The sequence below is a fragment of the Helianthus annuus genome, chromosome 16 (assembly GCF_002127325.2).
Source record: "Helianthus annuus cultivar XRQ/B chromosome 16, HanXRQr2.0-SUNRISE, whole genome shotgun sequence".
NCBI lineage: Eukaryota > Viridiplantae > Streptophyta > Magnoliopsida > Asterales > Asteraceae > Helianthus > Helianthus annuus.
Genome location: NC_035448.2, coordinates 159,707,383 through 159,722,002, shown reverse-complemented (window position 1 = coordinate 159,722,002; position 14,620 = coordinate 159,707,383). Strand labels below are relative to the sequence as shown.

At 37.3% G+C, this 14,620-nt stretch overlaps 1 protein-coding gene across 4 annotated transcripts; it reads left to right on the top strand.

The window, feature by feature from the left end:
- The first annotated feature begins 4,668 nt into the window (after positions 1–4,668).
- Positions 4,669–8,734, top strand: LOC110917795. 4 transcript variants are annotated; one of them, XM_022162244.2, is made up of 2 exons: positions 4,669–4,777; positions 7,500–8,734. In XM_022162244.2, the coding sequence occupies exon 2, from the start codon at positions 7,514–7,516 to the stop codon at positions 8,567–8,569; it is 1,056 nt and encodes a 351-aa protein (XP_022017936.1). In that variant the 5' UTR covers positions 4,669–4,777; positions 7,500–7,513; the 3' UTR covers positions 8,570–8,734. The 4 variants fall into 4 exon arrangements, with proteins under 4 accessions (XP_022017936.1, XP_022017935.1, XP_022017934.1 ...); XM_022162243.2 differs by lacking the exon at positions 4,669–4,777 and adding an exon at positions 4,812–5,377; XM_022162242.2 differs by lacking the exon at positions 4,669–4,777 and adding an exon at positions 4,812–5,647.
- Positions 8,735–14,620: the final 5,886 nt, after the last annotated feature.

Below are 14,620 nucleotides of genomic sequence, written 5' to 3'. Positions count from 1 at the left end.
AGTCAAGGAGAACACTTGCGGTCTCTAACTCGAATAAGTTTATGTTGGCTAAACAACCAATGTATTTGTCCATCTCTTCTCATTCAGCGTGGTTTGCAAATCTTGGAGGTCGTTATGTATCTGGTAACCAAGCCACCTGGAATGTTCTTTACTTACCTTTCCCCATCCTTGATATACATTCTTTCAATGAAAAAATATATACAATTAGCAGCAATTGTCATTTATTTGAAGTGACACTCAATGCACCCTGTTTGACGCTACTTGGAATGACGAATTTCCCAGAGGGGACTCTTACGCCCGGAGTTCGTAAACTCGGGGAAAACTCTCTATGTGGTGAGTTGTATTGCACGAGATGTGTACGAGGCTTATGAAATGGATTTTGAACAAATGGCATGCAAGTGGATAGAAAAGCCGATAGTGGAAAACGCATTCTTTGTGGGTGTTTAGAAAAGTAGTGCTGCTATCAATCCTGACACTTGGCCAAAAGTCAGATGCGAAATGAAAGGCTTGGTTTGAAGGATAATGATAAAAGTAAGAGTAAATTACAAAAATCGTCCTTTATGTATGTCACTTATTGCAAACTGTGTCCTTTATCTTCGATAATGACAGAAAACGTATTCGATGTTTGCAAATACATGCAAGTTATGTCCTTTAGCACTATCTCAGATAATTTTTTGTGGTTAAATTTGACCAAATGGACCCCACATGTGGGTATTTTGGTCATTTTACTCTCATTTATGGTCTATTTGTTCAATGTTTGTTTGGTGTAGATTGGCTTGTTGGGTTTGAACATGTGTTAACCAATTACACCTCTGCGAGGATTTTGGGTCTACCCCGGTATAGGTCAGACCACATACCTCTACTTCTTCTATGCACGGATGTCAAATCCCCCCGTTCCGTTTTTTTTAACTTCTGGCTAAAGGAGGATGGATTGACGGAACAAGTACATAACACGTACAAAAGCATCACTATACTACATGCACCCAGTGTTGTAAAAGTCGGATTACTCGGCCGAGTACTCGGTCCTCGGACCCCCTCCGAGGCGACTTCCTCCTAGGCGGTCTCAATTAGTCGGCCTCGGGATTACTCGGGAGTACTCGGTGCCTAGTCGGCCTAGTCGGACGTAATCGGCCTAGTCGGTCTAGGCGGTCAACGTGGTTTGTTGACTTTTAATAGGTCAAACTCGGTCAAAATCGGCCTACTCAGCCTTGTACTCGGACTACTCGGCCTTGTACTCAGACTAGTCGGACTTGTATTCAGAATATTTGAACTTTAAACATGTTTCATTTTAAATTATACTCAGTTGACATGAATTATGCTTATTTTAACACATAAATAATATATAACAATTAATTTTCTTTATATTTACCATGTCCGCGTACTCCCCGATTACTCTCCGAGTACTCCGATTACTCCCAACTCCCCAGTCGGCCGACTAGGGACCGCCTAGCGACTTTTACAACACTGCATGCACCAGATAAATTATTGCTTGCTAGACTCAAGGCAATTAAAGCCGCCATCAAGCCTTGGTGTGTAGGCATCAAAGCCAAGAACAAGGACCTGCTTCAGGATTTTAAAAACAAGGTTGAATTTCTAGACCTCAAAGCTGAAAGCATGGTTCTCTAGGATGTGGAGGTAAAGGAACGTGAGAATTGGGTGCAAGAGGGCGATGAAAACTCATCTTTTTTCCATGGCATGATCAAAGGTCACCAAAAAACAATCGGGTTTTGATGGGGTTTGGGTGTCGCAACCGGAGGAACTGGAAAATGGTATAAAAGATTATTTCTCATCAGTGTTCACGGAAGAGTCTAACTCTCGGCCGAAATTTATCAATAATGGTTTCAAGCAACTCACTTTCACACAATCAGCCTCACTTGTGAAGCAGTTCTCAAAATCAGAAATTAAAGAAGCGGTTTCGAGTTGTGCTAACGACAAGGCTCCCGGCCCCGATGGGTTCACTTTTAAATTTCTCAAAATGTTTTGGGATATTTTCGAAGATGACTTGTACCGAGTGATGGATCATTTCTATGTGCATGGATCATTGAGTCGGGGTTGTAATTCTAGTTTTATTGCCCTTGTACCGAAGATCACCAATCCTCAAACCATCAAAAATTTTCGGCTCATAAGCCTCATTAGGTGCATCTCGAAGATTATATCCAAAATACTTGCTTTTAGACTAAAAAATGTGATTAGGTCAGTGGTAAGTGATACACAAAATGTATACATCGAAGGAAGAAGCATTTTAGAGGGTCTGTTGATGGTCAATGAGATTGTTTCATGGACCAAAACAACAAAATGAAAAGCAATGCTATTCAAGGTGGATTTTGAAAAGGCTTTCGACTCGATCAATTAGGGCTTCTTAGACTCGGTGTTGGAGCAAATGGCTTTCCCGTGCCTTTGGGGGAAGTGGGTTATGGGTCTACTATCTTCCACCCTAATCACCGCTACCTAGTTGAATTGACCAGTCACAACCTTTATCAACTTGTACCACAAGAGCTCGGTTGTTTGATGGACTTGCCTGATGAGTATTGATTGTAGGCATCAAGGCACGTTCATTATTCCTGTTTTGATTCTGATTCAGTTGGTTGCCTTGATTTCTGAACGGATTCTGGTTCCCATGCTGAGCTGGCCTCGTACATTGACGTTTGAAATGGCCTCGTTCACCACAGTTGAAACACTTGACCGCTTGTTTATCGAACCCATACTTAGTGTCCTTACTTTCCAAGCTAGTTCTACCAGTTCTTTCCATGAAGTCTTTTGCTCACCTCACTGCACTAGCAAATGCCCACTTGATATCCATCAAATCCATTTCATCCTTATCGAATTGCTGATAATCTTCCTGAGTCAAATTGATGTTCCCAATTTGCCCTGTTACCAACCCACAGTACGCGCTCCCCAAAGTGTTTAGAAACTCCATATGTTCCTTTGCCACCTCAACACTTACTTTCGAGAAACTTTAAGTATCTAGCCGAACTGTGTTTGGATTAGTTGACTGACCAGCATTGACTGTCGATGAAGTGTTTCCATAACAAGCTTGTTGTTGACCTTTGTAGTTTGGATCAAGAAATGATGGTACTCCAATAGACTGATAGCTTTGCTCTAAAGCTGCTGGTTGTGGTGTTCCATACATATCGGTGCTCGAGACAAAAGTTGTTTGTAGTTGAGCATGTTGGGCAGGTCTTGCAACCGTGCTGGTACCTCCACAATTTCCTTAGTACATCTCGGGATTTTGTGGTACCGGCACTCTTTTTGCCTTCCTGATTTCCTCTTGATTTTTGTTCTCCAAGAGTTGAATGAAATCATGGATGTTGGTTGTAGCTAGCGTGCCATTATACTTTAGAATTTCCAAGAAACCATTCCATTGAGCTGGCAATGCGTCGGCAAACTTTGTGACAACCTCTTCCGGAGTTACCGCAACCTTAAAATGACCCATCTCACTCCGCAGATGATAAAATCGACTTGTCATGTCTCCCAGCGACTCCCTTTCCATACACATGAAGCCGTCGAACTCCTTTTTGAGCAGATCATGTCTCAGTTTGCGTGACGACGCATTTCCTTGACCTCTTGCCTTTAGTGCATCCCACAAACTTTTTGTCGTTTTGAATCCCACAAACTTATGATAAATATCTTTGTTTAAGGTTTGAGTTAGAATTGAGAATGCTTTCTTTTCTAAATCATTTGTCTTTTTATCATCGACAGAAAGATCCGTAAATGTCGCAGCAGTTGAACCGGCTTCTTCAAGTGTTTGATCGAATTCCTTGTTAAAAGACAACCACAACTCCGTGTTTTGCCCAAGAATATACGTATGAAATCTCTCTTGCCATCTGGGATACTCGTTCATATGCATGAGCTTTGGTGGGCGGTTGTTACTACCGGTTTCATTTTCGCTCAAAAGAAGACTTTGAATACTTTGGTTTTGGTTTGTAACAAAAGCCCACTGATTTACTGTAATTGAACTCGATTGTGCTGATGACGAAGACGTGAGAGTCTGAGCCCATGAGGGGACTGGACCTGAACATTTACTCGTATACATATCCGCATTAGGATCAGGTTTCCAACTCCACCAGTCAGAACTCATAGTGGACTAAAAATAACCAATTTGAAACACTTAAAAGAAATCTTGTGAACCCTCTGAGAAAAATTAATTTCCACGAACAATATTAGTCCACGAACAATATTAGTCCACGAATAATATCCCACGAAGAGCTAGATGACGAATAACCATGTGAGTATTTCGTGGACCTTTAAATTTACTGAGCCCAAACCAATGAAAAACAAAATACGCTCAAAACCCACTAATTCTTAAAAGCCCAATGGATGAATAATAGTTAAGTGGCAAGGCCAAAATCTCATATGATACTCACAGTTGGGTCTTTCGTGAGAATAGAGGCCCAATTAAAAATAGAGAAGTTCACTGTGAGATTTTTGTTTAAAAAAAAATCAACGTACAATATACTAATTCCTACCAAAGATGAGAGGCCCAAACACTGATACTTATGAAGAATAGGTGAGGCCTAATAGAGAAGTGAATAATCTCAGCCCACAAAATTTCTAAAAACCCACGAAGAAGATAGGCCCAATAAAAAGTTTAAGTCCACTGAGATATTGGGTATTTCATCCAACAATCCACTAACTGGTTCTTCTTGAAAATGGCCTTGTTCTTCGCTGAAACAGACAAAAATATATATATTTCGTTGACCAGAATAGATTTTGTTGACTCAATGTTTGGAATGGGTTTTTCGTGAGATACCAGCACAGAAACACAGGTTTTTCGCAGGTATGGGAATTGTAAAAGTTAGTAAAGAGTTGGTAAACTTTTGAAGTGACAGAGTATAGGTTTCTTAGTTGGTGAAAAGCAAGATTTGCACTGTTCTAGAAAATCTATCAAAACCAACAATAATCCGGTGACTTTTCCGGTTAAAATAACTCACCGGAAAGTATGGCGAAACAGAATTTTGCAGGAAATTTTAAGAAAAACCCAAGTTTTAACATGTCTTCATGTGTCTAAACAAGGTTTTTGTGAAATTTTTTTGCAAACAACTACAAGCTTTCTGAAAAGTTTTAACTCATTTTATCTTTTAAAACAAACTTGAAAATCCAGTTTCAAACACATACAAAGTTACCAAACCTTCAATGATTTTGTGCGAAAAACACGACACTAGGCTCGGTTTTAACAAGGATGAGTGCCTAGGCTCTGATACCACTTGTAGGTCCCTAGAGGAGGATCTAGTAACCTTATCCTTGCTATTAGACACAACCTCAAGAGTTTGTTTGCAAAGGATAAGACAAGATAACACTCACACAAACCCACTGTATTCTCACTATGTTCTCTGTGTTCTAAGGTGCTACTTCATCGCTATCGCTACGTAGCATATAGGTACCTTGTCGCTATTCATTATCGATAACTATAGTTGTTGTTGATGGTAGTGGTGGTGGTGTGTTAGATTATTTGTTATTTATTTGCTCATGTTATAGTCCAATATGTAGCCCGCTGGGCCTGAGGGTTTACGTAGAGGAGGTTCCTTCCTTTATATACAATTTCGTATCTTATCTTTGTGTGTCCCTAATTTGCCTCATTGTTATTTGTTGTTGTCGCGGCTATTCAATCAACCACTACATTTTCAACGTTACGTGATTGCAATTTCCGGTATATGTTCTTCCATCTCATTTTTTGTTGAATGTTTACCTTTTTTCTTGTTGAATTATCTTTCATAGATTTCTCAGTTAAAACCTTTTGCTCTTGTTTCATCTCAGATTTAGGGTTACAAAATCTTGTTTGATTGTTACAAATTCAATGTAACTTCTTTTTTACTTCAGTGTACATATCAGATATTTTATTCCCAAATTTGATTATTATGCCTAAATTTTGTTTAACCTAGTCTAATCTGCTTTAAGTTTTTGCTTTTAGTTGATTCGGTGTGATCTAATCAGTTTGATTTGGTTAATCAACATTATTATTTGGATTTTACACGTGGTAAGTTTGAAAAATTAGTTTTTGTGCTCTATCACGAGTTAACGCTTTTAAGAATTCTAGTGCTGTAAAATCGGTTGTAGGAGCCGGTTAATTGCTAATTGCTGGGCTGTAGATGCAATTTCATCTAATTGACCCCTAAAACTACAAATCGGTCAAAGACAGTCAAAATCGATCAAATTTGGTTTAAATTAGTCAAAATCTTTGAAGTATTTGAAAAACTATACTTATCAATCCAATTAGGGAGGATTTGCTAGAGCCGCACTTCTATGAGGACTTTATCCAGGATAAGGGTTTGTAGAGACATAGGATTAAGGTTAAGGAATCTTAAGAAATGGTACATTTGGGTCTTAGCTATGTGGTAGAGGCTTATATTTCCTTCCTTGCATGTCATTGTACTTCTGCACATATGTTTATATGTAGTCTTGTGACTTTATATATTAATTTGTTCTTATATTACTATGTTTCTCCTTCACCCCTCTTGTATTATCCGGTAGCTATCTATTTCTTTATTATCTAGTTTTGGTTGTTTGTCAACTGTTTGTTATCGGTGTTGGGTTTGGGTGGGTGGGGGGGGGGGGGTGTCTCTCAAAGCAGTCTCTATATCCCTGGGGATAGATAGAGGGAAGGATTGCCTACTTCTCACTCTTTCCAAACCCTATCAATTCCAATAGATTAATAAGTTTAAAAAGTTATATATTAAGTTTTGTTTGCGTGTGTGTCTATATACACACATATAAAATTCCAGTCATATTAATCGCTAATCGGTGCCCCACCGCTCGACTGGCGCCTACCTATTTTTGTAAACCATGAACAGTTTCATTCTTGCATGAAAATCTGTAATTGATTTCACATAGGGTAATGTGCTGCAAACAACCTTGAGTAGGGGGTTTATATTGTCATCTTTCTGGTAAGGGGTGATTAGAAGTTCTATGTGTTATGGATACACTGTAAACTGCAAATTATAGCAGAATAAAGAGAAAAAAAATGTTTTATTTTCTGTTGATTTACAATTTTGTCATAGGGAAACATATATACATGGAATTAGTAAGCTTCAAATAGTTACAACCTTAGTGTTGTTCTTACAGGGAAAAATATTTATGAAAATAGAAACTCTTAACTTGTTGCTACCTTATTTTTCACTTTACAGATTTAGACCAATATCCAAATTATCAATTCATATTTGCAAACAGAGTTTTATGAGCTAACCAAGGCAACTTATTATAACCATATATTTACAGTTATGGTTATATTCAAGGTGGGTTGTCGAAAGATTTTTATGAAGATGTTTACAATAAATCTTCAAAGTGTTTCTTTGCTTTTTGGTTGGTGAGTGCATAACTTTTGCCATTTATATCAATCCCATCTTAAATTTTCAATCGTGTTAGATCAATATCATCTTGACAAATATGCAATCATAATATCATAATTTATAAAACAAGACCGGTTTATCTTCCCTATATCAAATGACCATATGTGCATCTCTTGTTTTTTCATTCATTTAATGTGATTTACTTTGCAAGTGTAGGAACAGCAAAGACAATGCATATGAATAGATACCAGAATGGTAATGCATCTAGCAGCAAGAGTTTGAAGACTTCTATCATCAGTAGTCTGTCATCATGGTCAAATCTTGACCACGACCTGCTCTTACCAATTTTGATGAAACTTGGACCCGTAGATTTCTTGGCATTCAGCGGGGTTTGCAAATCTTGGAGGTCACTAGCATTTGCTAACCTAAACAAGTTTATGGGTTCTAGACGACCCATGTCAGTATCTTTCTCTACTAGCACTAATAATGAGTGCTATTTAGAGGACTTTGAGGGAAGAAAATTCAAAACCATTCTTCCCCATTCTACTGGCAGTACTTGTGTTGGTCTAACATGCGGTTACTTGATCTTCTTCCGGAGCATAACCTGTGAGTTCTGGCTTGTGAATCCCCTCAGCAAGTGTGAACTTCACTTCCCTAATTTTCCCAGATCCTATAAGGTAGATACAAATCCATCAATCTTCAGGGGTATCCTTGTCTTTTCACCCTCCAGATCCCAGTGGGTTCTTGTGATCTCACAAAAGTTCACCAAAACAGTATTATATTCTGTATCTGGTAAACAAGCCACCTGGCGTTTTCTTTCCTTACCTTTCCCCATCCTTGATATACATTCTTTCAATGGAAAGATGTATACAATTAGCAGCAGTTGTCATTTATATGAAGTGAGACTCAATGCAATGCCCAGTTTGACGCTACTTGGAATGAAGAATTTCCCAGAACGGGGACTCTTACGCCCGGAGTTTGTAAACTCGGGCAAAACTCTCTATGTGGTGAGTTGTATTGCACGAGATGTGTACGAGGCTTATGAAATGGATTTTGAACAAATGGAATGCATGCGGATAGAAAAGCCGACAGTGGAAAATGCATTCTTTGTGGGTGATTGGAAAAGTAGTGCTGCTGTTAATCCTGACACTTGGGCCAAACGTCAGATGCGAAATGAAAGGCTTGGTTTGAAGGATAGTGATCAAAGTAAAATTAAAGGCAGGTGTTTGATTACCAACATGTGGTACTTCCCACATGAATGCTTTAATGCTAATCTCCTACAGTAGTTTATTAGAACTTTTTATGAGAACCGCCGTATGTCATGGTTTAAACACTTTGTTTCCGAACCTGCTGTCATGGTTTAAAGACTTTGTTTCCGAACCTGCGGTTTAGGCGAACATAAATGTTATTGACATCTCTTTTATATGCCGTTTGTTGTCTTTTTTGCATTGTATTCTTGTGTTGGATGAGGAAGGGAAGGATCTGTTGGTCCTTTGGTTTGACCTTAGAAAGTTAACCTTATGTTTTTAACCTTATGTTTAAAGGGTCAGCATCTTAATATATGCATGGATATCCAGTTTGATTATGGTTTTGCCCTTGCTTATGTATGGGATCAACATTGGATCGGCTCGTTTTCCATACCACTAGAATGATCCGGTTTTTAAGAACTTGTACAATGTTCATTTTATGTAGATTGGCTTGTTGGGTCAGAACATGTGTTAACCAATTACACAGTTTTATTACTTTTCAAAGCACAAGTAATTTTCAAGTTTGACTATTTGGTCAGGTAAAGTCAAACATTCATAATTAGGCTATGGGTGCGGGGGCATGGGTTGGGACATTATTTGCCACATAGGACCATTAATCATATGATACACCCCCTCCTTGATTGATGGTGGTTCGCGTGGACATGGGTGGACATACACCCAGCCCAAGGTGGGCGGGCGCACCCCTGAAAAAAAAAATTAGTGGTATTATCCGTCGAAAATCCCGTCCGTAACCCTTAAAATTTTCGTTCGCTCCCCTTAGCAATTTTTCGTCCACACCCCTTGAAAATTTTCGCCGGAGAAACCAGAAATCCGGCCACCCCCATGACACGCGAACCAAGGCTTTGTTCTCATTCGGTAAGGACCCCTTGAAAATTTTCACCGGAGAAACCTGAAAACCTGTGGGGCGACGTTTTAATTATGTTTGTAACAAGGTTTGATGTGTTTTAATGATTATATAAATTTAGTTTGATGTTCTTTTGTTTTACATGACCCGGCCCTATTCAACACGACCCGAACCGACCCTATACGAACCGATTTTTTACTTATATACCTAGGGGCCTAAAATTTTTAAAAATATTCTGCACCCCATGGAAAAAATTTTGGGTCCGCCACTACGTGTGGAATGAACCACGTTTACCACGGCCCTCCCATTTGATGATTTTGAGACAAAATTAAATTAAAAAATAAAGGGGTAACCATGTGAGTCATCACCACACCCTTAGCGTAGTAGATTTAGATGATGGATTAAAGATGAGTGACATGCAACCTATGTGAAGGATCATGGTGGTCATGAGGATTAGAAATGAGTGACATGCCACCTATATTTATCATGAGGGCCTTCATCCAAACACAACTGAATGGTGTTTCTACTAACAAACGCATCATCTAACAATATCACCACCCCTAGAAAACAATTAAGCTTGACCAAGAAGATTAGATCAAACCAAATTCAACTTTAACACACTAAAACCCCAAAATAATTATCTACCATTACGACTTTGGCATCCCTACGAATATTAGTGCAATCCAAATTCATATATGCGGTTACCATCATCATCGGATTCAACTTCATCATGCTCCAGACCGTTTTGTAAAATTATGTTTTACACACATTTAGTATATAGGAAAATACATCTTAAATATATGTATACACGCCAACCCAACCAAAAACATGATTTGTTTACAAAACATGTTAACTTGTCCAACCAAAACCTAATAATTTTTGTGTCAAAAATTCTCACATCTGGTTTATAAGTAATAAAATATAACCTTTTACAATTAATTTTGTTTTAGATGAATAGGTCTATATGCTCATTTGAAGTTCGAGTGAGATGTTGGTACTAGTATTTGGTCATATTTTAAGATAATTGTAACCAAACAAAATATAACCAAAATAGGTATGGATTAATTTATAAAGCATTAAAATAGATAAGAGGGTAAATTACAACTTTTTGTCCTTTTTATCTTTCTACCAAATTCCAGTGAGTGAATGTCTTTTACCTATTGAAATTACAAGAATCATCCTTTAACTATTAAAAACCTTGCACCATCTGTCCTTTAGCACTAACTCTGTTAAAGGTTTAGGGTAAGTAAGGTAAGTAGATAAGTCTGGTAGATATGGGTAGCTTAGTCTTTTTACCAAGCTAATTTAAAAACTATATAATATATATTCCCCTTTCTCTCGTCCACCACCACCCAACACCCACCGATTCCATTATTTTGGCAACTCACATTTCAAATTACTGCTGCAACAAAATTTTCATGAGATAAATGATGAACGCCTACATTTTGGATCTTCTTTGTAAAACTAAACAACCACCACAATTTTTGACAACCACTTTCGCCTAGAACGCAACCTTAATACCTGATCAAGCAAAAAGAAGGGTTCAAGGGAAACCACCACTGCCACCAAAAACGTATCAAACAAAGTCGAAAACCTTCACTATTTTGTCTTCTCCAACGATCAATGTCTGAGCCGCCTTGAAACCCTAATACTGGATTCGGATGCCGCGAGGCTAATTGTCCACCACCCATGTGCACCATAGCAACTCCTTCGCCAGATCCTGCAGCGGTCATGCAGGACCCTCCAGTGGATTTAGACGGAGCAGCGATTCCACGACACATTATTCCAAGTCATGCCCCGGGAGCTGTAGAAGATCCGCGTTTACGAGCCGACGTTGACAGGTTTATGGATTTGGTGGGTTGGTTAGTTCGGGAGGCACAAGATAGACGAGAGAGAAAGGGGTTACCTACCATACCGTTCCCACCACCTCGAGCACCACGTCAACAGCAGCAGCCATATCAAGATTCCGACCCGGAGGCATAGACCAGCGGCATGTACATATTTTGGTATTTAGTATTCAGTTGTAGTTTATATTTTGTTATGGATGTACAAACTTATCTTATATATGTCATATTTAACTTTGTTTTCAGTTATTCGGTTACTTAATGATTGTTTGTCTTAAATCGATATTTGGTAATAAATGATAAAACCTAAACTATGAAATATAATACTGAAACAATATAATTTTCAAAATGTTAAATAATATTTAATTTGAATTCAGTTATTAAAATGATGAAAACAGTATAACATTTAAACAATATAATATTTTAATGGTATGGTAATATTTGAAAAAGTAAAATGTTAAAAACAATGTAATATTTAAACCATAGAATATTTTTAAAGGGCCCATCTTGAAAATGGTAAAATATTTTTATACAAAAAATAAAACTTTAAAAACAACTCAAATTACCCCACCAAAACACACCTTTTTTCACTAAAAAAAAAAAACATCATCCTCCAAAAACAATCAAATTACCCCACCAAAACACCCATTTTTCAACTAAAAAAACACCTACCTGCTAGACGCCTCGTCTAGGCCTAGACGAGGCTTGTAGACCCCTTAAACTTTGTGCCCGACATCCCACTCAGAGCCCCTTGATTTCAATGCCTAGACGAGGTGTCTAGGGCACCAAAAGTGTCCAAATAGACAAGCCTATATGTGTGGGGAGAACCGACGATTCATCCTCCTGAGCATTTATTCGTGAGGCATAGAGTATTTAATGTGCAGTCAATTAACGGTTCCAATTAGAAACACTAAAATAGACTGCACGCGATATGGTTTCGAAGGGGGAGGAAGAGGGAAGGCCGGTGTCTCATGATTGATGGTGAAAAAAAAAATTACCACCAAAAATTACTTAATATATGGATTGTCTCTTATGGTAAACATTTCTATAAAAAAGACGATAATAATACAAAAAACAATTGTTAGAAATTTGTAATGGATTTTAATTATTGGCCTTTTTCATTACTTAATTATTTAACAATTTGAGTAGTTGGGTATGCTTTTATTTGAGTTTAAGATCCAATATGGGTTTAGTTGTTTAAACAAGTTTGGGGCATATGGGTTTATGATCAACACACATGTTGAAAAGAATATTGTATTCCATCTTCCTAGTAATTATCACGAATTACTGTGCTAGACGGTCTTGGAATCCTATTGAACTAACTTTTCATATTCATCCTCTTCATATTCGGTTTCTTTCATATTTCCACAGCTCATCAAACTTGTGATCAAGACACATTTTGAAAAGAATTTTGTTTAAAGGAGACTCCATTTTGAAATATCTCTATAAGGAACTTCCCTCTTATTTAATGTCTTGTTGGTAACCCATTAGATTTTACAATAATATGAACAGTACACATTTATTAAATGAGTCAGACACACATGTCTACTAAATGAGTTAGACACATCAACCGATTCCAACCACATGATCAATTTATCACACGACTTAAACTGACAAGCCTAACCTTAATTATTTTCATGTCTAAAATTATTAGCTATGCTTTTGAATTGTTAATGTATAACCCATTTTGATTTATTATTGTTTTGGATGAATCAATATGCGTATATGCTTATATAAAGGTTTAGTGTGATCGCAATTACGAGATGTGGTCGCAAACCTGTTGCAAAAGTTGCGACTGTTTTAAAAGGTTGTATATGAAAAAGAAATATTTATACTTAATTAACTTTTCTTGTAAAGCAACCTCCCGCTCATTCCAAAATAACGGTTGTTTTATTTCCACACCCCTATAATCTTATTTTCACATCCCTATTATACGGGCCGTATAGAATGTTTATGCGCAGAATTTAATGCGGTGGAATTTTTTTTTGTTTTTATATGTATACGGGACGTATAGTTATATACTGGCCGTATACATATTTGCATAATTTTGTTTCGAAGGTTTGACAAGGGTTTTTAGTTTTGAAATCTGTATACGGGCTGTATAGAAAAGTTAATTTTTTGTTGCAATCGGGAAACCATTTAATAAATTTTGTAAATTTTAAAATAGCGTTGTATATATCGGATTATGATATGAGTTTGTAGTTAAACATATTTATTATGTTTAATAAGTTTCCACTTTGTAAAACGATAAATATGTATAGAAAAGTTAATTTTTGTTGCAATCGGGAAAAGCATTTAATAAGTTTTGTAAATTTTAAAATAGCATTGTATATATCGGATTATGTTACAAGTTTGTAGTTAAACGTATTTATTATTCTTAATAAGTTTCCACTTTGTAAAACGATAAATATGTATAGAGAGGTTAATTTTTTGTTGCAATCGGGAAACAGTTTAATAAGTTTTGTAAATTTTAAAATAGTGTTGTATATATCGGATTATGTTACGAGTTTGTAGTTAAATATATTTATAATGTTTTGAGTAAACTGCCATTTTGGTCCCTGTGGTTTGGCCAGTTTTGCCACTTTAGTCCAAATCTCAAACTTATTACATCCAGGGCCCTGTGGTTTGCATTTTGTTGTCATTTTAGTCCAAAATCCAAAAACCCTATTTTTTTTACTGTTGCAACCTCCTATTTTGTCCTGTAGTGCAGGGGCATTTTGGTCCATGTTAATTTATTATAACATTTCAGTAATTAATAACATCTATCTTCAAGAACATCATCAAACTTCATCATCAAAACCCAGAAAATCAAGAACATCGTCAATCTTCATCATCAAAACCCAGAAAATCAAGAACATCATCTTGAAGAAAATCAAGAACCCAGAACAAAACCAGAAACCAACACAAAAACAAAAGCGATTTGTAAAAAGAAACGAGGCTCAGATCTGTATCTTCAAGAACATCATCAAACATCATCATCAAAACCCAGAAAATCAAGAACATCATCTTTAAGAAAATCAAAAACCGATTTGTAAAAAGAAACGAGGCTCCAACAACAAATCAAAACCGCCATGGCTGCAAACAGAGGTTGCAAGCGCACTCGCCCTCCTCCGATTCTGCCACGCCAAGCTGCGGAAAATCTCAAATGTTGACCCAATTTTGACTCGGATTAGGTGAAATCATCACAGCCTCGCAGTTTACTCAAAAAAAAAAAAAATCCACTGAATCACATAAAAGTAATCCAAATCAGCAATTGAAACAACAAAATTCTACCAAAACCACAGGGACCAACCACATCCGATGAACCTGCAACTCCCTGCAACCACCCACTCGCACCCCTGCAACCACATCCGATGAACCTGCAACTCCCTGCAACCACCC